The sequence below is a fragment of the Saccopteryx bilineata genome, chromosome 7 (genome assembly GCF_036850765.1).
Source record: "Saccopteryx bilineata isolate mSacBil1 chromosome 7, mSacBil1_pri_phased_curated, whole genome shotgun sequence".
NCBI lineage: Eukaryota > Metazoa > Chordata > Mammalia > Chiroptera > Emballonuridae > Saccopteryx > Saccopteryx bilineata.
Window position 1 is genome coordinate 55,755,298 of NC_089496.1, and position 22,815 is coordinate 55,778,112.

General features: G+C 59.5%; 1 protein-coding gene across 7 annotated transcripts in view; it reads left to right on the plus strand.

The window, feature by feature from the left end:
- The window catches only part of COBL (cordon-bleu WH2 repeat protein), a 166,795-nt gene that overhangs the window by 111,684 nt on the left and 32,296 nt on the right, over positions 1–22,815 (plus strand). For 5 of the 7 annotated variants that reach the window (XM_066240472.1, XM_066240474.1, XM_066240473.1 and 2 more), the window contains 2 exons: positions 345–468; positions 7,262–7,432. In XM_066240472.1, coding sequence (XP_066096569.1) covers positions 345–468; positions 7,262–7,432 — 295 coding nt within the window. The remainder of the gene's footprint in view (positions 1–344; positions 469–7,261; positions 7,433–22,815) is intronic. The other 2 variants (XM_066240477.1, XM_066240479.1) reach the window with 1 other exon arrangement.

Genomic DNA, 22,815 nt, shown 5'->3' on the forward strand with positions numbered 1-22,815 from the left:
GGCTCCCCTTCCTCATCCTTATGCTGAGAAGTTACCCCATGTCCCGCTCTGCCTGGCGTTCCCATTAAATACGGGGCTCAGCCCCAGCCCCGAGCTCAGAGGGGCTGTGGGGAAGGGTGTCTGTGACGTGGCTGGTCACCTCAGGTCCACTCCTGGGTGACACAGCAAGTCCTCACCCCGCTGCCTGCCCCGCGCACTGGGGACCCCAGGCGCGGATCTGACAGTGCTCCCCAGGGCGCCGCGTCCCGCTGAGCCGGCCTCTCTGCTGCGGGGTTCCCTTGGGCACCCCGACACTGACCGACTGTCCACCCTGACAGTGACCGACTGTGCTCTGTGCTCCACAGATGTCTCTGGGCTCCCAGATGGACCTGCAGAAGAAGAAGAGGCGGGCGCCCGCACCCCCGCCGCCCAGCCCGCTGGTGCCCCCGCGCTCCGAGGACCGCGACGACAAGAGGAAGAGCGCCACCGGTGAGTGAGCCGGCCTGCTGTTCGCACGCCTCGGGCCGCCCGCTGCTAACCCCGCGGCCGCCCCCCAGCACGGCATGAACGCAGTGGAGACTAATGCTGGGGCAGGGAGCCTGCGGGAAATAAAGTCTCCAGAGGGGAGTCCGCCTGACGTCTTAGCGGCTGTCGTCCAGGCACGGCGTGGGCGTGCGGAAGGCGTGGGCGTGCGGAAGGCGGGGACAGTGAGGATGGTGGGGCTGTGGAAGGCGTGGGCGTGTGGAAGGCGGGACAGTGAGGATGGTGGGTGGCACTGTGTGGGCGTGTGGAAGGCGGGACAGTGAGGATGGTGGGTGGCACTGTGTGGGCGTGTGGAAGGCGGGACAGTGAGGATGGTGGGTGGCACTGTGGGCGTGTGGAAGGCGGGACAGTGAGGATGGTGGGTGGCACTGTGTGGGCGTGTGGAAGGCGGGACAGTGAGGATGGTGGGGGTGGCACGGTGTGGGTGTGGGTGTGTGGAAGGCGGGGACAGTGAGGATGGTAGGGGTGGCACAGTGTGGGTATGGGCGTGTGGAAGGCGGGGACAGTGAGAATGGTGGGGCTGTGGAAGGCGTGGGCATGTGGAAGGCGGGACAGTGAGGATGGTGGGGCTGTGGAAGGCGTGGGCGTATGGAAGGCGGGACAGTGAGGATGGTGGGGGTGGCACGGTGTGGGTGTGGGCGTGTGGAAGGCGGGACAGTGAGGATGGTGGGGGTGGCACGGTGTGGGTGTGGGTGTGTGGAAGGCGGGACAGTGAGGATGGTGGGGGTGGCACAGTGTGGGTGTGGGTGTGTGGAAGGCGGGACAGTGAGGATGGTGGGGCTGTGGAAGGCGTGGGCGTATGGAAGGCGGGACAGTGAGGATGGTGGGGGTGGCACGGTGTGGGTGTGGGTGTGTGGAAGGCGGGACAGTGAGGATGGTGGGGCTGTGGAAGGCGTGGGCGTATGGAAGGCGGGACAGTGAGGATGGTGGGGGTGGCACGGTGTGGGTGTGGGCGTGTGGAAGGCGGGACAGTGAGGATGGTGGGGGTGGCACGGTGTGGGTGTGGGTGTGTGGAAGGCGGGACAGTGAGGATGGTGGGGGTGGCACAGTGTGGGTGTGGGTGTGTGGAAGGCGGGACAGTGAGGATGGTGGGGCTGTGGAAGGCGTGGGCGTATGGAAGGCGGGACAGTGAGGATGGTGGGGGTGGCACGGTGTGGGTGTGGGTGTGTGGAAGGCGGGACAGTGAGGATGGTGGGTGGCACTGTGTGGGTGTGTGGAAGGCGGGACAGTGAGGATGGTGGGGGTGGCACGGTGTGGGTGTGGGTGTGTGGAAGGCGGGGACAGTGAGGATGGTGGGGGTGGCACAGTGTGGGTATGGGCGTGTGGAAGGCGGGACAGTGAGGATGGTGGGGGTGGCACAGTGTGGGTGTGGGCGTGTGGAAGGCGGGGACAGTGAGGATGGTGGGGCTGTGGAAGGCGTGGGCGTGTGGAAAGCGGGACAGTGAGGATGGTGGGTGGCACTGTGTGGGCGTGTGGAAGGCGGGGACAGTGAGGATGGTGGGGGTGGCACAGTGTGGGTGTGGGCGTGTGGAAGGCGGGACAGTGAGGATGGTGGGTGGCACTGTGTGGGCGTGTGGAAGGCGGGGACAGTGAGGATGGTGGGGGTGGCACGGTGTGGGTGTGGGCGTGTGGAAGGCGGGGACAGAGGATGGTGGGGGGTGGCACGGTGTGGGTGCGGGCGTGTGGAAGGCGGGGACAGTGAGGATGGTGGGGGTGGCACAGTGTGGGCGTGGGCGTGTGGAAGGCGGGACAGTGAAGATGGTGGGGGTGGCACGGTGTACGCCTGGGCGTGTGGAAGGTGGGGACAGTGAGGATGGTGGGGGTGGCACGATGTGGGTGTGGGCGTGTGGAAGGCAGGACAGTGAGGATGGTGGGGATGGCACAGTGTGGGTGTGGGCGTGTGGAAGGCGGGACAGTGAAGATGGTGGGGGTGGCACGGTGTGGGTGTGGGCGTGTGGAAGGTGGGGACAGTGAGGATGGTGGGGGTGGCACAGTGTGGGTGTGGGCGTGTGGAAGGCGGGACAGTGAAGATGGTGGGGGTGGCACGGTGTGGGTGTGGGCGTGTGGAAGGTGGGGACAGTGAGGATGGTGGGGATGGCACAGTGTGGGTGTGGGCGTGTGGAAGGCGGGACAGTGAAGATGGTGGGGGTGGCACGGTGTGGGTGTGGGCGTGTGGAAGGTGGGGACAGTGAGGATGGTGGGGGTGGCACAGTGTGGGTGTGGGCGTGTGGAAGGCGGGACAGTGAGGATGGTGGGGGTGGCACGGTGTGGGTGTGGGCGTGTGGAAGGTGGGGACAGTGAGGATGGTGGGGGTGGCACAGTGTGGGTGTGGGCGTGTGGAAGGCGGGACAGTGAAGATGGTGGGGGTGGCACGGTGTGGGTGTGGGCGTGTGGAAGGTGGGGACAGTGAGGATGGTGGGGATGGCACAGTGTGGGTGTGGGCGTGTGGAAGGCGGGACAGTGAAGATGGTGGGGGTGGCACGGTGTGGGTGTGGGCGTGTGGAAGGTGGGGACAGTGAGGATGGTGGGGGTGGCACAGTGTGGGTGTGGGTGTGTGGAAGGCGGGACAGTGAGGATGGTGGGGGTGGCACGGTGTGGGTGTGGGCGTGTGGAAGGTGGGGACAGTGAGGATGGTGGGGGGTGGCACAGTGTGGGTGTGGGCGTGTGGAAGGTGGGGACAGTGAGGATGGTGGGGGTGGCACGGTGTGGGTGTGGGCGTGTGGAAGGCGGGACAGTGAGGATGGTGGGGGTGGCACGGTGTGGGTGTGGGTGTGTGGAAGGCGGGGACAGTGAGAATGGTGGGGCTGTGGAAGGCGTGGGCATGTGGAAGGCGGGACAGTGAGGATGGTGGGTGGCACTGTGTGGGTGTGTGGAAGGCGGGACAGTGAGGATGGTGGGGGTGGCACGGTGTGGGTGTGGGCGTGTGGAAGGCGGGACAGTGAGGATGGTGGGGGTGGCACGGTGTGGGTGTGGGCGTGTGGAAGGCGGGGACAGTGAGGATGGTGGGGCTGTGGAAGGCGTGGGCGTATGGAAGGCGGGACAGTGAGGATGGTGGGGGTGGCACGGTGTGGGTGTGGGTGTGTGGAAGGCGGGACAGTGAGGATGGTGGGGGTGGCACGGTGTGGGTGTGGGTGTGTGGAAGGCGGGGACAGTGAGAATGGTGGGGCTGTGGAAGGCGTGGGCATTTGGAAGGCGGGACAGTGAGGATGGTGGGTGGCACTGTGTGGGTGTGTGGAAGGCGGGACAGTGAGGATGGTGGGGGTGGCACGGTGTGGGTGTGGGTGTGTGGAAGGCGGGGACAGTGAGGATGGTGGGGGTGGCACAGTGTGGGTATGGGCGTGTGGAAGGCGGGACAGTGAGGATGGTGGGGGTGGCACAGTGTGGGTGTGGGCGTGTGGAAGGCGGGGACAGTGAGGATGGTGGGGGTGGCACGGTGTGGGTGTGGGCGTGTGGAAGGCGGGGACAGAGGATGGTGGGGGGTGGCACGGTGTGGGTGCGGGCGTGTGGAAGGCGGGGACAGTGAGGATGGTGGGGGTGGCACAGTGTGGGCGTGGGCGTGTGGAAGGCGGGACAGTGAAGATGGTGGGGGTGGCACGGTGTACGCCTGGGCGTGTGGAAGGTGGGGACAGTGAGGATGGTGGGGGTGGCACGATGTGGGTGTGGGCGTGTGGAAGGCAGGACAGTGAGGATGGTGGGGATGGCACAGTGTGGGTGTGGGCGTGTGGAAGGCGGGACAGTGAAGATGGTGGGGGTGGCACGGTGTGGGTGTGGGCGTGTGGAAGGCGGGACAGTGAAGATGGTGGGGGTGGCACGGTGTGGGTGTGGGCGTGTGGAAGGCGGGGACAGTGAGGATGGTGGGGGGTGGCACTGTGTGGGTGTGTGGAAGGCGGGGACAGTGAGGATGGTGCGGGTGGCAGAAGGAGCCGGGGAGGGTGACCATGGGCAGCGGGGACAGTGGCTGTGTGACCGGCATTTCTGATGGAGGGAGAAGAGGTTTTCCAGGGTGATGATGTGCATGCGTGGTACTTTGAAGTCAGATGTCGGTGACCAACATTTCAATCATTTTTTTTTTTTTTGATAACCTTGTTTGAATTGATCTCCGTGTGCATACCTTTGACAATGGAGCAAAGATTCTGATACTTGAGAAAGAAAGAGAGAGAGAGAGAGAGAGAGAGAGACAGAGAGAGACAGAGAGGGACAGAACCCAGAGAGAAACAGGGCAGCATCCTCAGGTCTGTGAGCAGAGAGACCTATTCGGTCATGAAGCCCGCCCCCTCGTGACCGGGACAGCGGAGAGAATGACGGAAGTCCCCACCAGCTGGGGCCGTTACTTGATTCTCACGCCACTCAGTGGCTGTTATTTATGTGCAGAACAGAGGAGGGTCTTGAAAGAAGGGGAGCCTGAGACAGCCCCCCGCTCCCTCTGCAGCGGCAGGTGCATCAGAGCCCCTGACGAGAGCTGTCGGGGGGCCGCTGGGATGCGTTTCGTCCACTTGCTGCCCTCACATGTTGCCTTTCGCCTCGTGGCCGCGGCCCCCGCGGGGAACGGCGCTCGGGACAAGCGGTCATTGTTGGCGGGCGGAGCTGGAGTAGCAGCCACTTGGCTGTGGGTCAGCGTTTTCCCCACTCCCGTCAATACCGCTCTGTTCCTGCCTGAGCCGCTCACGGCCTGGGAACCGGCCCCCCTGGGGGGGCCAGTCGGCTGTGGCTCACCCCGGAGCGTCCTCCTTCCCAAGGGGAAACACGGTCAGATCTAAAGAAAACACATCCCGTGGCTTATCAACTGAGTAGTGAGTCTTTTTCTTGCTTGCTGACCCCCGGGAGTAAGTTTTTTTTGGTTGGTTGGTTTTTTTTTTCCAAAAAATGAAATTAGTTCCAGTACCAGTTTAATGAACTTAAAATCGTGTTTGTTTGATAACCAGTTGATGGAAACAAGAACCCACGTTGGCCTTTTTTTTTTAAATGTTGCCTATCACAATTTTTAAAATGAAAATTTTTGGACGGTTGTACTCTGGATGGTCAGGAGGCACGAGGGCGTGCGTGAACGTTTGTACGACCGAGGGTTATAATGACCCGAGTTTGTTTCTTTTCCGTGATGAGACCCCGTCCCCCTGTTCAAGCTGCCTCCCCTGACCCGCCCCCCCCCCCCCCACCACTCTCAGAGTTAGAGCTCCTGGTAGAAATTCTGAGCAGCGTCCACTTTACGTGGACACAGGGGAGTTGTGATGGTCCCTGGGCCGCACAGTGCATGATGTCAACACCAGACGGGGCTTCCCGACGCAGACGTGAAGGGCCCGGGCCCCGTGTTCAGTGTGTTCGCAGAGCTGGCCCGGGTGTGGGCCATGAAGGGAGGTGGGTGCTTTAACACGGAAAACCCTCAGGAAAGTTCCCGCGCTGAGGAATTTGTTACAGAGAGGACGTGTGGGGGTAGCACTTCCCTCCGATCCTCCCTCCCTCCCTTCCTCTCTCTCTCTCTCTCTCTCTCTCTCTATCTCTATCTCTCTCTGCTCCATAGATTTTTATCTGCGAGGATTGAGGATTCCAGAAACTTCTTCCTTCTGGAAGTAGCTCTGAGTATCATTTGAGGTCAGGGGAGGTTAGAGAAGGTCGCGGCGGACATTTCAAGGTGGACTTCCGTCCCCGTCACAAATCCCCGTGAGTTCAAAGTCCGGTAATAGTGCCACAAGAACTTACAAAGTTTAGGCTTTAGGTTAAAAGATAAAAAGAATAAAAGTAGCTCCTGCCCACAGGGTGGTGGTGGTGGTGGGGATTCCTAAAAATGTCGAACATCTGTTTCTATTTAGTGTATTGGCTAGATTTGGGTTCTTGACCCAAATTTCACAGTAAACAAAAGTAAGCTTCCAGTAGACAGACTGTTCTGCCTCCAAGCCTCGCTTGCTCGTGGGGGCTGCCTCCTCATCCCCGCCTACCCCCAGGGCCAGACGGCACCGGCCCTGACTGCTTGGGCCTTATTCGCACTTTGAATTTGGTGCTGAACGCGGTTGGATTGGGCGTTGCGTGTGGTTGGGTTTGGTGTCGAATGTGATTGGATTTGGTGCCAGGTGAGGCTGGATGGGGCGCCGTGTGGCTGTGCCCACCAGGAGCCAATGGCAGCTGAGCGGACACTCCGTGGGGGGCCGGAGGACAGGGCTCTATGTGTGCAAAAGGTGCAAAGTGGGGTGAGGCGGATCTGTGTGCCAGGTGTGGCTGCATTCGGGTGCCCAGTATGGTTGAATGTCATGCCAGCTAAGGTTAAATTTGGTGCTGGGTGGAGTGAGACCTGGTGCAGGGTGGCTGGATTTGGTGCTGAATGCGGTTGGATTGGGCGTTGCGTGTGGCTGGGTTTGGTGTCGAATGTGATTGGATTTGGTGTCAGATGAGGCAGGATGGGGCGCCTTGAGGCAGGATGGGGCGCCTTGAGGCTGGATGGGTGCCAGGCAGGATGGGGCGCCCTGAGGCTGGGTGGAGCGCCCTGAAGCTGGGGGGGGGGCGTTGTGAGGCTGGGTGGGGTGCCCTGAGGCAGGATGGGGTGCCGTGAGGCTGGGCGGGGCGCCCTGAGGCTGGGTGGAGCGCCCTGAGGCTGGGTGGGGCGCCCTGAGGCTGGGTGGAGTGCCCTGAAGCTGGGTGTGGCGTCGTGAGGCTGGGTGTGGTAAGGGGCGATAACCGTGTGCCCCCCCGTTGGAGGGCAGGGAGCCTCCGGCCTTCTCCTTCTGAAGTTACCCTCATTGATCCCATGTAGGTGTTGGACGGCAGGTGCCGCAAAAGCCTCCCAGGGGCACCGCTCGGGGGCCCCCCCAGTTAGTGCTGCCCCCGCCCCCGCCCTACCCTCCTCCGGACACAGACGCGGCGGTGCCTCACGGCTTCCCGGGGGAAGGCGCTGCTCCGGAGGCCTCCGACCCGAGACCCACACGTAGGTGCCTCCTGTCTCTGGTTCGTGCGCGCGCCCTCCCCCCTCGCGTCCCCCTGTCGGGGCTGCTGGGTTCCCAGACTCTCCGCTCTGGCCTCGGGACGTCCGGGTCTGTCCTCTGCGCTTCCTCTTCCACACGCTCAACGCAGTGCTCCCGGCGCCAGTGAATGCCACGCAGAGTCCCCGCAGGAGGACGGTTTGACCCGTTCCTCGGGCAGATCGCGGTGAGACTTCCGCCTAAATTGTCCTGCGCGGGCGGAGACAGTCAGCGGGAAGCTTCACGTCCCTCGGATTAGGAGTGGCCTCGATGGCTGCAGCCGGCCAGTCCTGCCCAGCCACTCGGGCCAGCAGTGGCCACAAAACGGGGGGCTGGGGTCCAGAGCTCTCAACCTGGGACCACGTGGCCATTGAACAAGCTCAGGTCCTGTCCTTCTGCAGAAAGGGAGACGGAGGCACTGGAGGGAGAAACGGCTGGGCTGTGTGTGGCCACAGCCAGAATGCAGCCCCTGTGGCTTCTGTCCTGTGTCCCCCCCACCCCCCCCACCCCCGAGTGAGTGAGCTCAGGCTCTCACGGCCCCCGGGGGTTTCTCTTAGACGACAGAAGGGCCGCACGAAGCATCCCCGCCTCTAGGTGGGGGGTGTTGTATACGCTCACCTGTTTCCCTATACCGGATGGCGCCCCCATGTCTCAGCGGCCCTCTGGGAGAGGGGGTCCTCGTCATGGAGCAGGCGCGTCCTAGGCCGCACGCATTTTCTGAACAGCGCCGTGTCCCTCTGCGTCCAGCCCAGCGAGGGGCCGGCGCCCACACGCAGGCGAGCGAGTCCCTTCTCTTCTGCTGCTGGACCAGTTCAGCCTTTCCCGTCCTCTTGGACGAGGAGGACTTCAGCCTCTGGGCAAAGAAGAGAACCCCTCCCCCCGCCCCGGTCCATTTATTTCATCTTTCTTTACAAAGAACTTCTTTCCAGCCTTAAAATCTGTCTGATCATCTTGACGTTGGGCGTGCTTCCGTCCAGGATCAGACGTATTTGTCCCAGAGACGGCAGCCCAAGCGTGGGCAGCTCGCGGCCTTGCGTGTCTGAGGACAGCGGGGTCTGGCCACGCACCTCGGCCGGGAGCTTTTGCGGGTCACGGCTACAGCTGCTCCTTCTGACCACAGAGGCTCTGTCCTGGGGAACCCGGGCGGGAGGGAGGGACGGCTGAGGGAACTGGTCAAGCCGAGGGCGCTCCAGGGGGTCTCCCTGGGGTGGAGATCCAGCCCCATACCCTTCCCCACACCGACCTCATGCAAACTCGCAGGCGCCATCTTCCTCCTGGGCCTCCCTGGGTTTGGGGGCCACCGTCAGAGTGCGGAGTCTGCCGGGGAGACTGGCGAACAGGATTCGGGGGGAGCTGCTCACAAAGGCCCACGTCAGACTTGAGACGCACACTTTCTCTACGGGGCTCTAGGGTGCGGGGGGCGTGCACGCTCCTGACATTAAACAGGGCCCCCTCCATACCCGGAGACTGAGGGTCTGGGTTTCCTAATACTCTCGGCCGCTAAAAGGGTAAGAGAACAGGCTGGGCAGAGTTGCGCGTCTGACCTGTAACTTCCTGGAACCTTGTGTGTCATTTACAAGGACTTCTGGGTTAGAGGCAGCATCATTGTATCTCTCGCAAAGTAGACAAGATGCAAAAACGTTCCAAGTCGGTGTGGGGGCGGGCGGGAGGCCGCGCGTGCCGTCGTCTGGGGCGGGCGGGAGGCCGCGCACGCCGTCGCCTGGGGCGGGCGGGAGGCCGCGCACGCCGTCGCCTGGGGCGGGCGGGAGGCCGCGTGTGCCGTCACCTGCGTGTGCAGAGTGGGAGGCTGCGTGTGTCGTCACCTGGGGCGGGCGGGAGGCCGCGTGCGCCGTCGCCTGGGGCGGGCGGGAGGCCGTGGGGCAGGCGGGAGGCCGCGTGCGCCGTCGCCTGGGGCGGGTGGGAGGCCGCGTGTGCCGTCGCCTGTGTGTGCAGGGTGGGGGCCCCGCCTGCCTGATTTGTGAGGTCAGCGCCCCTCCTCCCGGCAGCCACGGCCAGGTCAGCCGCCGGAGGGTGAGATGGTGAATACTTATCGCATGTGTGGGGGAAGAGGGACCGCGCCGGGTCACCTCTCCGAGCGGTGGCGCAGCGGCCGTGGTGCATGGGTCTCGGGTGCCGCGTCTGAGCACGGCGGTAGGAACGGCGGGATGGCAGCTCCCTGCTCCGGGTTCTGTGATCTCTTCTGTTTCTCACGAGTAGGATTCCAGATTAACCGTGACGTGTGTGGCCCCCTACACAGACGCTTCGGGTGTGTGTCTAAACAGACGGCATGGGGCACGGATGTTTTTTTCCCCCCTCTCTCTCTCTCCCTCTCTCTCCTAACTTTCTAACTAGCTTGCTTTCTGCTGGCGTTTGGTTTCAGCGTGTGGGCCTCCGCTGTGAAGTCACAAGCATGGTGCCCGTCCCACTAATTGCACTGAGTTATTTGATTTCCGGATGTGCATCCCTGGTTGTGCTCGGTTGCGACTAACCAACCCGTCATCAATTACTTATCCCAAAGAGGGGACCCTGGGGATTGAAAAGCCGAGGCCCGCGGAGCTCAGATGACAGCTCCTCAATGTGCTTTTCCATGTTTCAATGGAACCGTCACCCGGCTGTCTTGTTCTCGTAGGACCCCTCACCCCCACCACCAGCTCTGAGCAAATCAGCCTTCAGGAAAGATAACATATTTCCAGGGCGACTGGCGGATGATTTTTAAAGGGGAAACAGGTCCTTGTCTCCTGCTCTGAATGACACGTGGGTTTAAGCAGCAGCAGCAGCAACAACAACCACCGTTGGGATGTTTGGCTTTCAAATTATAAACAGGCATCTCAGTCAGGAGAAAAATAATAATAAATTTCAGGACCTTCTAAGATAAGGGAAAAAAAAAGGAGAGAAGTGGATGACCCATTTTCAATCAGAAGATAGTCACTTGAGTTAGCTCCATGTGACATTAGTAACGATGACGATAATGACAGTCATTCACGTACCAGGCGGAGTGACTGGGCAGGAGGACCGGGGGTGGGGGGGGGGTCAGGAGTGCCGTGGGCACAGCTCAGCGGTCTCCTCGCAGAGAGACCAACCGGGTGCCCAGGGAAGGCCCCGCTCCGTGAACAGCCGTGAGCTCACCTGAGCAGAGACTGTAAAAGCTGCAGAAAACCGGACAGGGATTTATTTACGGGGCTGATTGATGCCTCTTCAGTTGGAATCAATCTCCTTATAAAGTCCCCCTAGCGTCATACTCTGAAATCGAAATCGAAATGAAACACTCAGCCTGTCTCGGAGCCACACCGTTCAGCCCGAGGCTGTGACAGTGAGCCCTGCAGGTGCCCGGGGGTCCGTCTGAGCCCCGGGGACGCGCTCCTTCCTGCCCTCGTCCTGGGCTTGTCTGCTGCCTTCCGTCCCCCTGGACAAGGGCACCGCCACCGGCAAACAGGAAGCCGGACGGTGACCGAGGGGCCCCTGCTCCTAAAACAGATGAAATGGAAGGAAACGGGCCGCTATGGGAGTGGAGTCTGCTCCTACTCAGAACTCCACTCGAGAGGAAAAAAAAAAGAAGGAACTGAGATTTGTAGCCTGCTAGTGTCACCCCCTGAAAACCGTGCGATTCACCCGTGTGGACTCGGGATGTGAAGCAGTGGGGGTGGCGACCGAGCTCCTTGATCACGTTGGAAAAAGAGACTCGGGAACCTCTCTCCTCTCTCTCATTACTTTGTAGCTGCTCTGCCCCTGCCTTGAGAGATTGAAGACTTTAGTGACTGCTCAGTGGAGCTGGGGCTGCCCTGCACTGGGACAGGTGACTGAAATTTTGAGAACGTTGCAAGCCGGTGGCTAAACACAGCCCTTATGATAAAAAGTCCATTATTATGTAAGCTTAGAATTACATAGGTCATATTAGGAGCAAAGGTCACAAATCCTGAACACTCCTCCCTTCTTGATTTTTTTTTTTTTTTTGCTACTTTTCACTGGTTCTGTGTCTTGAGGCCATTTACGCACATCGGAGCAATGTGGCTCAACGGCACATCACCGTGAAAACCCTGCGTTGTGGTCCGCTGCTGCACACCTCTTCCTCACACCCTCGTTCAGGAGGAGGGAGTATTTACACCACGGGAATTGGTCAGTACAGATCAGCAGAGTCTCTGTCTCTGCCACCAAGGCTTTTTAAGATTTCTTATCCACTCCAGATCATTTTATCTGAGGACCTAAAAGAGACAGCGAGTATGGTGACGTTCATGACACGGTTCTTCCCAGGGCGGGGGGCAGGGGGGGGAGTGAGAGGGGGAGTGAGATAGAATTGTATCTGTTGGCTCAACTAGACCCTTTTTCACAACTACCCTGGACAGAGGCTGAAAGGACGTGGCAGGGACAAGAGCAAGTGTGGCCCTAGCCAGCTGGCTCAGCAGTAGAGCGTTTTCCTGGTGTGTGGAAGTCCTGGGTTTGATTCCCGATCAGGGCACACAGGAGAGGCGCCCATCTGCTTCTCCACCCTTCCCTCTCTCCTTTCTTTCTATCTCTCTCTTCCCACAGCCATGGCTCGATTAGAGCGAGTTGGCCTGGGCACTGAGGATGGCTCCATGGCCTCTGCCTCAGGCGCTAGAATGGCTCTGGTCGCAACAGAGCGATGCCCCAGATGGGCAGAGCATCGCCCCCTGGTGGGCGTGCCGGGTGGATCCCGGTCGGGCACATGCGGGAGTCTGTCTCTCTGCCTCCCTGCTTCTCACTTCAGAAAAATACTAAGACAAAAAACAAAAAAGCAGGCGGACTCGGCTGTTCAGTCCCCAGGGTCTGGAGGACGCAGGGAGAGGGAGGGCCACGCGGGTCTCGCGGGCGCGTGTTCACGCTCTGCCCTTTGTTCCTCCGCAGTTTACTGTTGTGCGTCATTCCCTAGTCACGCCAGGCGCTTTTGACGACGGCCCTCCGCGGAGCTCCGTGCCTCTGACCTCCTGTGCTCTGCAGTCCTGACCCCAACCCCTGTCCCTCTGTGCGACGGGGCTCACGGGCACACCGCGGGGCACTTCCTCTTAGAATGGACGTCGAAGCGCCCCCACAGCAGAGATTTCTCTGACCGGGGTCCCTGCGCCCTTGTGGGCGGCAAAGACCTTTACGTGTAAATCCTCCCGGGTGATAAGACCTGGCCGGAGCGCCCCTTTTCTCGGGACATGGCTCCATTTCCGCGAAGAACGTGGCTTCGTTTGAATTCATTGTGAACGCATCTGTGTCTTGTTTGACATTCAATTGTAGAGTTTCTCCCCTGTCTTCCTCGGAAACTGGATCGCGTTCCTGAACTGACCGGCGCGGGCAGTTTAGATGGAAGCATTCTGCCTGCCTGGTAGAACTTCCCAAACGCACGAGCTATACGTGTCCATAGGGGACGCGGGAGTCACGATGTGAATCTGTGCTTCAGGGACACGCGGGACCCAGCGTTTTCCTACCTGTGTCTTAGGGTTTCCGACGACTGTGTTCGCCACCCTCTCGATAGTTTACCAAGAGAGGAGAGGCAGGGGTGTCTCCCTTCCTCTGTGCCCTCTGCATTCAGTCCTCACCTCCTTACCCACCGAACGTCCAGGACCCACGGGTGCCAGGCCTTGGGCCAGTGTCAGGGCGGGTCGAGAGAATAGCATGCGACCTCACCCTTGGATTCCACTTAACCTGAGCTCCCCCCCGGCACAGATGGAAGTCACACCGGCTCCGTTTGACAAAGGCTAGTCTGGAGCTTTGTGTGAGGGACAGTGACGTCCCGGGCTGTGACAGCCACATGCCCAGAGTGGTGTGGCCTGCTCTTCCCAGAGTGCGAGACCCCCTCCCCCATCCTGAGAAAGCCCACCCAGTTGCCGAGAACCCCTCACCTCGACCATCCCGAGACAAGCAAGCAGGCAGGTGACAAGAACCACGTGCAGGTTCAGGGTTTACCGATACAGGACGCGCCTGCTGAGGTCACCCTCCGTCACCGTCACCGTCACCGTGCGAAGAAGCATTGGAACCGGAGAAGCTCCTCGTGTTTTCTCTCCGGAAGATTTTTTTTTTTAATTGTATCACTCAAAGTAAGAAAAAGAATTAGTCAGTGTTTTTTTACGTGTATGACTGTTGTCGGATTGATCACCGTGAAAATGTTAGTGATGGCTAACGTAGGAATGATTGCAGCCAATAACTGATATTAGTACTTGCAGGCGTCCCCAAACTATGGCCCGCGGGCCGCAATTTGGCCCCTTAAGGCCGTTTATCCAGCTCCCGCCGCACTTCCAGAAGGGGCAACTCTCTCATTGGTGGTCAGTGAGAGGAGCACTGTATGTGGGAGCCCTCCAATGGTCTGAGGGACAGTGAACTGGCCCCCTGTGTAAAAAGTTTGGGGACCCCTGAAAGGATTATCAGCTAGAACTTGATGGAAACGCAGAGCTAGAGCTATAGATAACCCATCAAGTGCCACGTGTTGGTGAAAACAAAACGAAACAAAACAAACAAAAAAAGAAGAATCCCAGAAAATTACAGAAATTACCAGGAAATAGGACGAGTTGAAAAGTGCCTTTTTTTTTTTTTTTCATTTTGCATTGAAATAAAGAACTTTTGTCTGGTAAATAGCAGTCGTTCGCCCTCAAATCATTAAGCGGGGGAACGTCTAAACGAGAAAAGGTAATGTTTACCTCCGTGCCGAGAAGCACCTGCGTTGACGACCCGGACCTGAGCGATTGTGGGAGATTGTGTGTAATTACGGCAATCAGCATGTGTGTAAGCAAGTAGCAATTAGGCGGGAGAGAGAACGCAGGACGCAGTCTGAAGGCGAACCGGTGGGGAGGGGCGCCGCGGGGAGTTAGGGTGCCCCCCCCCGGCCCCCCGCACGCCTGGTGAAGGAGGCGGGACACGTCATCCCGGAAGATGCATCAAAGTCTGTGGAGAAACAGAGGACAGAGAGGAGGCAGGCGGGGTGCGGGCAGCAGTCCCCCTGGAGCAGAACCAGTTCACAGGAGGGGCTCGCTGTGCACCCTGGCCTGCTGGACCGTGAAATTAGCCGAAGACGTGGGTTTGGGATAGTCGTAGCGCAGGGGTCTCCCTTCCCTGAGACGGCCCGGGGGCACGGCGGTGTGAAATTCAGGGCCATGGGATGAACAAGTTGCGGAGACCCCCAGGTGTGCCAGGGCGCCGTGCCATCATCCGGCGTGGGCACCCTGGGAGAGTCGGACAGGACCACTCGGTGTGACATTTGTTTTGTTGTTGCTGTTTCTCAAAGCCCTCGCACCTCAGAGATGTTTCGCTTCTGGCCCCGGCCTCAGAGCCTCTCTCTCCCTGTGGTGGGTCATGGGTTCTCCTTCTCGGCCAGCACGAGAACCATCCGTTTCTTTCCCCCGTGACGTTACACGTACCATCAAGGGGTGTAGTAAAAGAACACAGATTGGAGGGGGGTTACATTTTATTGAACAGTGAGACCCAAGTCGAGCCAAATTAAGGACTCGTCTGGGTCCCCCTGTGAGCAGCTCACAGCTCACAGCAAGGGCTGAGGTCACAGGACCCTTAACTCGGAATTGCTTTTCAACTGCACTTGGCTTACATTCTGAACAGCTTCCCCACGGAACGGGCTGGCGTCTCGGACCTGTGCTCCCGGCTCTGGGAGAGGTTCCCATCTCTCTCTCTCTCTCTCTCTCTCTCTCTCTCTCTCTCTCTCTCGGCACAGGTGTATTTTACCTTTTCATACGCAGATTCTGAGATGATGTAGTTGTCAGTCAAGGCTCCTAGTTCTACTGATGAAACCGTTTGGGAAAGTCTCAGTACAGTGTACTCACCAGGGTCCTCGTAGCCCCCGTGATCAGCACCCACAAATTACTTCTGTGTGTGTGATGCTTTATCAACCGCGAATTTCCAGAGTTCACGTCTGGTTTGGGTCCATAATAGGACACTGCTTGGTGACAGCTCTCGTAACTTGTGTAATCTGATTTAAAACACGTCCATTTGCAGCCTGACCCGGTGGTGGTGCAGTGGATACAGCGTCAACCTGGGATGATGAGGACCCAGGTTCAAAACCCCTGAGGTCGCTGGTTGGAGTCCAGGCTCATCCGGCTTGAGCATGGGGTCGTTGGCTTGAACCCAGAGGTCACTGGCTTGAAGCCTAAGGTTGCTGGCTTGAGCAAGGGGTCACTGGCTCCACCCCCCACCCCCAGTCAAGGCACGTATGATAAAGCAATCAACGAACAACTGAACTGTTGCAACTACGAGTTGATGCTCCTCATCCCTCTCCCCTCCTGTCTGTCTTGGTCTCTCTCTTCTCTCTGTCACTCTCTTGCAAGGAAAAAAAAAATTCCACATGTTCATTTGCAGAGTGACGTTTTTCATAACAAATAAACTTTCCTAAGAAAGGGGGTAGGATTGCATCTTCCAAATGGCAGGCGGGGAGGTGAGGGCCCTTCACACGGGGATTGCAGGCACCTCGAAGCAGCACACCTTCAGTTGTCTGGGAGTCAGTCCCTCCCAGAGCCCTTCCTTCTTCTCTGCTCTGAACAGTGTGTGTGTGTGCACACGTGGGTGTGCGTACCTGCATGCCTGTGTGTGTTGCAGTGTGTGAACGTGTGTATGACGTGTGTGTGCATGTGTGTGGACACATGTGCACACTTGTGCGTGAGCATGTGTGTGAATGAATGTGAACATGTGTGGGTATGTGTGAACATGCATGTGTGAGAGCACGGGTGAGATTATATGTGAACATGTGTGTGCCTGTGTGTGAACATGTGTGTATGAGTGTGTGGGGGCACGTGTGTGTGAACATGTGTGAGCGTGTGTGAACATGCATGTGTGAGAGCATGAATGAGCTTGTACGTGAGCATTGTGTGCACGTGTGAGCATGTGTTTGAGCATGTGTGAGCATGTGTCTGCATGAAATACTTCACACTCGTACTCAACAGACATGGAACAGGAGGGAAACTCAGGAGAGTTTGCCCCGTTTGACACCACAGTGAAATGACAACGAGCAAACCTCAGAGCTTCGATGAGGGTGACGGTCCCCGTCGGAGCAGCGGGGGGCTCGGCCCAGCCAGTGGTCTGCGTGCCCAGCGGTCTGCATGCCCAGTGGTCTGCGTGCCCAGTGGTCTGAGTGCCCAGGGGTCTGCGTGCCCAGTGGTCTGAGTGCCCAGTGGTCTGCGTGCCCAGTGGTCTGCGTGCCCAGGCTCCGTCTGTCACAGCCACAGAGAATCAGTCACCCTCCATCCAATGCTTTCTCCCCTGGAAATTGCGAGATTAAGCTTATTACTTTCTTCTCTGTTTGTCCTGACTGTAAATGCTACAAATAACCCCCCTTTTCCTTCTTCTTAAGAAAATTATACTTTAGTATGGTATATATGTGTGTGTGTGTGTGTGTATATATAGATGAATATGATTGAAGTTGTATAAGTCAGAGGCTGATCTATCCATATCCTGCAGTAGAGAAGAAAAGAAAAGAAAGAAAAGAATAAAGAAAAAGCCCAAAGAGAGCAGAGCTTTGGAGATCCCGGAGACCGGCCACGCTGTTTCCCGGGTGACGAGTCTGCTAGCTGGTTTTCAGGAGGAAGTGCAGAGAAAGCCCCAGATGTGACTGTGAGTCAGAACACGCTAGCCAGTGTAGACCAGCCGCTCTTCCTTGTCACGTGACAAGCTCAAGGATGGAGGAGACACATCCGGTTGTGTTTATAGAAGTGACATGTGGCCATGAGAATGGGACAGACTTCCTGAGTGGCACAGAGTCCAAACCAAAAGGTGAAAACGGACGGCAGATGTTGTCACTGGCCACAGACCCATTGACAAGGGACATTGCCAATGTCAAGAAAGGTTTGCCTTGAAATTCTGTCGTGCCCCCCCCGCCCCACGTGGAGGAGGCGTGACCAGGCGCCGGGCAGCCCCGCCCACCTCCCACTAGCCACCCCCCACCCCTGTTAGCAAGCAGCATAAGGTGGGGGGGGAGCTGCCCAGATAGGAGAGGCTTTCCTCTCTCGTCTCATCCACCAGGGGGAGCCCTGACCATCCCAGTGATGCCGGCCGGGAGAAGGGACACAAAGCCACAGCTGGTGACACACAGTGGCTCTGGGACTGCGCTCAGGGGGCCAGCCCCTGTCTTTACAGAGAGGGGACAGCAAGACCAGAAAAGTGCCGGGCGGCCTGTCCTCGGAGGGCCGACTCTCGTCCACTCCTGTTGGTGTGATGGTGGGTTTACCCTGAAGAGGCAGGGTAGACCTGTCGTGTGCCGGTGACAGCGTTAGTGTTTCCTTCCCGCAGTTCAGCACGCAGGCGCCTCAGCCGTGGGGCCGTCACACAGCCTGGACCTCGGCTGTCCCGCGGCCCGGACCTCGGCAGCTGGCCTTGTGCCCCACGGACCTGCAGGCTGCAAGTCCGAGAGCAAGGTGCTGGCAGGGGGGTCCCTCGGGGGCCTCTCCCCGGGCGTGGAGACGGACGGCCGCCTTCTCACCACGTCCTCACGTGTTCTCTCCTCCATGTTCTCCCCTCCCCCACGTGTCTTCCTCTTCACGTAGGGACACCAGTCATGGGGGTGATGCCCACCCTGCCACCCTCATCTTAACGTAATCACGTCTTTAAAGACATCCAAATACAATCAGGTTCTGAAGCTGTCGGTGCTGAGGAGTCAACGTGTGAACCTGAGGGGGCACCACTCAGCCTGTAACCACAGGTGTCTGTTCACCCCAAGTTTGCTGAGGGGGTGACCCGGGCTTCAAAACCTGAGCTGTGCCCATGGGGGTGGGGGGGCAGGCAGCACGGACCACCAGCCCCCACTCCAGGCTGCCGCTGCCCGTGGCCCATGCCGTCTGTCTGTGGGCTGCCCTGGCATGTGCCCTGTCCTGGCCCTGACTCTGAATTGCATCGTGGGCCTGCCATGCCGGGCGTGTCTGCAGCTGTGAGTGTCCCCAGCGTCCCCGGGAAGGCGGGGCCGGGCCCGGACGCCGTGACACATCCCTCTCCACCAGACAGGGGCTCCACCTGCTCTCCGCAGGCCGAGTCAGAGGGTCCCACGCCTTCCCCTCCGCCCTGGTTCCTGCCCCTCTCGGCTGGCACCTCCGTCCTTCACACACTTGTGAGTGTGCCCACGCGTGTGCCTGCAGACGCACGCTCACTGGTCGTACCTCTCAGCCACCTCAGCCATACCAGGGCTGCGGGGGGCGGCTCCCTGCCCTCCTGTGAACCCAGAGCCCCAGGACTCCGTGCCGTCCAGCGTCCGGCGTGCTAACCGGGAGGCATCGTGGGAGACACATGTCCGGTTGTGCGCAGGTGTCTTCTACCTGGAGACAGACATGTTTTCCTTGAGCTCCACCCGATCCCGGGGTATTTGGGAGAGGGCAGGGGGGGGGGGCCCGAGAGCACAGGCCAGCACGTACCCCGCCCCAAACGCTCCCGCTCGGGGTGTGGCTGAGAGGACAGGCCCGCTTAATCGGGCGGATGACGAGGGAAGATGTGGGGAGAACGCGGCGTTTCACCAAGTTCGATGGTTGGTGTACGAGACCTGTCGGTGAACTGTGTTTGCAGAGTTTCGCCGACGGGCGGAGGAAACCCCTGTACCCACAGACGAGACTGAGTCTTCTTTATGCGGAGCAATCAGGCCGAGGGCCGAGGGGAGGGGCACCGCCTGTCCTCAGCCCAGGCGGTGAGCCAGGCGGTGACACCGGTGACAGCAGGACGCCGCCCCCCCCCCCGCGGGCAGCTCCCCCCCTGCCCAGGAGCCTGAAGGAACACGGCCCCTTCTGGAGAATGCCTGAGACGCTTGGGGAGCATGTAGGGTGACCCTCAACTAGGCCTCGTGAGATTACTCTCATTTTTCGTAATCATTGCTCACGGGCTCAGGTCACCTATAACTCGATCCCACGCTGGGCCCACCGGCCCCGGAAGGAAGAGGCTGCAGGTGTTTGTAAAAGTGAAGCCTCCTCGTTTATAAAGATTGGTCGTTTCCAAGGCTGGTCGGTCGTAAGGAGGTCAAGCGTGCCGGGGAGACCGCACAGGACTGGCCAGACGCCTCGGCCAGCGTGACCAAGCGGCAGATAACCTTTTTCCTTATCTCCTGGGCCCCGGGTTCAGATAAGGGTTGGGACACGCTGATGCCAATCGCCCTTGTGTCTCCGAGAGCCTGGGCTTCGGTTTCTGACCTCGGGGCCGAGGGAAGGTTCGTAGGCGCTGGGCCCAGCCTCGGTGTGGCTGCTCTTCGGGGCAGGTTCGCACTTGGCGCTGAGAACCCAGGATGCGCTGTGCTGTGTGCACACGACAGAGACAGAGAGAGAGAGAGAAAGAGCAGGGAAGGGAAATGAAAAGGTCACTGCGTCAGAGCCGTCAGACCAGGTCCTGACACCCCACATGGTCGCATCTGTTCTAAATTTCCCAGCGTGGCGGGGAGAGGCCGTGCCCGGGATCAGGGGCGTCTGCCGCAGACGGACAGAGGGTCGGATGCCGATACCCGCCGGCTCCTCCCGGCAGCTGCCTGGACGGCGCCCGTCATGCGTGCGGTCCAAGCGCTGTCCTCGGACTTTCCCCGGCTCCTTAAGAGACGGAGGAGAAAGTCACAGCCCGTAGGGACAGCTCGGCTCGAGGTCACGGCTGCCTCAGCACCGTGACGGTCGATGTTGTTGCAAAGACTCGGGGAGAAAAATCGCGCCCCTCCGGTGACAGTGTTGTCACCCTTACCGGGTGAAGTCTCTGGTTTCCTTCACACGTTTAAGAGATGCTCCATTGATCCGAAAAGCTTCTTTAAGAAAAAAATAAATAAATAAACATGACGACGACGAGAAGGAAAAGTCACCAGGTGTAAACTCGTTGTGGGGATGAGGCGTCGTTCCTTTATTTTGAAACCCAGAAGAATCTCCAGCTGTTGTGTGCTCTCTGCCCCACGTGGGACAGATGAGGGGTGGGGCCAGCCATCGATAGAGGATAGAGGACGTGGTGGGTGCTGGCTTCCCTAGGGCGGGGGCGGTGTGGCACCGAGTCCCAGGACAGATGGTAGAAACGGAGGCTGACGCCCCACCTTGGCCCAAGAGGTTATTTCGGAGACCGGCCGGCCAATCTTGCTGAGGTGAGTGCTGTCTGTTTCTGGCTACGAAAGCCAAGTTACTTCAGGCCACCGTCACTGTGAGTCAGACGGGCGGTTTGTGTGTGGAACGTGGAATTCACCGGCTGCGCGGGCGGCTGACTCTGGGCAAGGCCAGAGACGATTCTGTCCACGTTTCGGGAAATGACCGGCTCTGACGCCGCGCTCACCACGGGGCCCGGCGGACGCGCGTTTTCTAAGGGAGGCTGGACCGTGGCGAGGAGGACCCCAGGCGGTCCCCGTTGTTACGTGTATGCTGACCATTCTGAGTGGCGTGTAGGTAGTGGTTTTGCTGTGTGTGTGTGTGTATGTGTGTTTGTGCACGCACACACATTTCTTTTTTTTTAATATTTTTATTTATTTACAGAGACAGAGAGAGTCAGAGAAAGGGATAGTCAGGGACAGACAGACAGGAACGGAGAGATGAGAAACACCAATCATTAGTTTTCCGTTGCACATTGCAACACCTTAGTTGTTCATTGATTGCTCTCTCATATGTGCCTTGACCGCAGGTCTTCAACAGACCAAGCAACCCCTTGCTCAAGCCAGCAACCTCGGGTCCAAGCTGGTGAGCTTTGCTCAAACCAGATGAGCCCGCGCTCAAGCTGGCCACCTTGGGGTCTCGAACCTGGGTCCTCTGCATCCCAGTCGGACACTCTATCCACTGTGCCACCGTCTGGTCAGGCTACGCACGCATTTCTGAAGAGCACAGTTTGCAAGCATCGTTTTCAGTGGCTTAGCTTTATTTTACTCACTTTTGATACAACGTTACCTTTTGCCATCTCTAAAGCTTTTTTGGAACGAAGCTCAATTATAGTCTGTTTTCAGTGCTATTTAAGAATACGTTTTATGCATGAAGAGTCCAGACCCAGGTAATGGTGTGAAGAAGAAGCCACCTTCACTGTGTGTGCTAGCCACTCGGTCCCCGGCATCGGGCAGTGGACACGCACAATGGACAAGGCAGAAGGGATCTCCGTGGCCGGCAAAGCCGATGGGGCCCAGGCTGTGGGCAGAGGTGGCGAGGGGGTGCAGAAACCGGAGGGGACACCCCCGAGACTCACACTCTCACTGTGCACTGGGAAGGGCTGCTTGTCCCCCGGGTCACTTTCCCAGGCGTCCCTCGTTAACTCCGCGACCGTCTTCCTGACACCTGTGACTCTGAGTCTCCCTGTGGCCTCGTGGGGTCCGTGCTGGGAGGCTCCTGCCGCGAGTCGGGACGCCACTGACCCACCTGCCCACGGGGTTCGTGCTGGGAGGCTCCTGCCGCGAGTCGGGACGCCACTGACCCACCTGCCCACGGGGTCCGTGCTGGGAGGCTCCTGCCGCGAGTCGGGACGCCACTGACCCACCTGCCCACGGGGTCCGTGCTGGGAGGCTCCTGCCGCGAGTCGGGACGCCACTGACCCACCTGCCCACGGGGTTCGTGCTGGGAGGCTCCTGCCGCGAGTCGGGACGCCACTGACCCACCTGCCCACGGGGTTCGTGCTGGGAGGCTCCTGCCGTGAGTCGGGACGCCACTGACCCACCTGCCCGCGCACCTGTCCTTCCCCAGGCCCCTCTGCACCCACCCCCTCCCGCAACACAATATTCTTGCTTTTCTTCTTGTTTGGAGCGTATTTCACAACCGTTTGGAACGTGTCCTGTGTCCGTCCATCCCTTCCTCATCCCGTCTTTCCAAAACCATTCGAATCCACTGCCCTCTGTTATCTCTGGAACGATTTCCACTGTGCGGTCCCCAGAAAATAACGTGTCGTTTAAGGACACGTCCTTCGTTGAGGACATTCTTTGACAACTTCTCAGGATCTGGGAGACGCGGGAAGAGCGTTGAGGTGGACGGTGGAAGGTGCCCCCGGTGAGCAGCGGCCTGCCCCGTGGGAGCCGTAAGCGGGGCTGATGCCCTCCCCCCGGGGCCATCGGTTAGAGACGGGCTGTCCTCGGAGCTCGAAGCTTGAGTGACGGGGTGGAGTGAGAACAGACGGAGGAGTGCGGGGGCTGGAGGATGGTGCAGGGGGCTGGAGGATGGTGCAGGGGGCTGGAGGATGGTGTAGGGGGCTGGAGGATGCTGTGGACGGCTGCCCGGCCAGGGGAGGGGAGCGCGCTGGGCAGGTGGCCGGGCAGGTGTGTGAGGAGCTCCCCCGCGTGGGGACCTGCACTGGCTGTACCACTGTCACCTGGGCACAGGTGAGACATGCGGCTCTTGGCCCCATCAGGACACAAGAATCAGAAGGGGTCACCTAGCCGGCTGTATGAGCCAGGGACTCTGACACAGGCCGAGTACAAGAACCATCACCACTCCCCGAGGACACAGTGGCTGTGGCC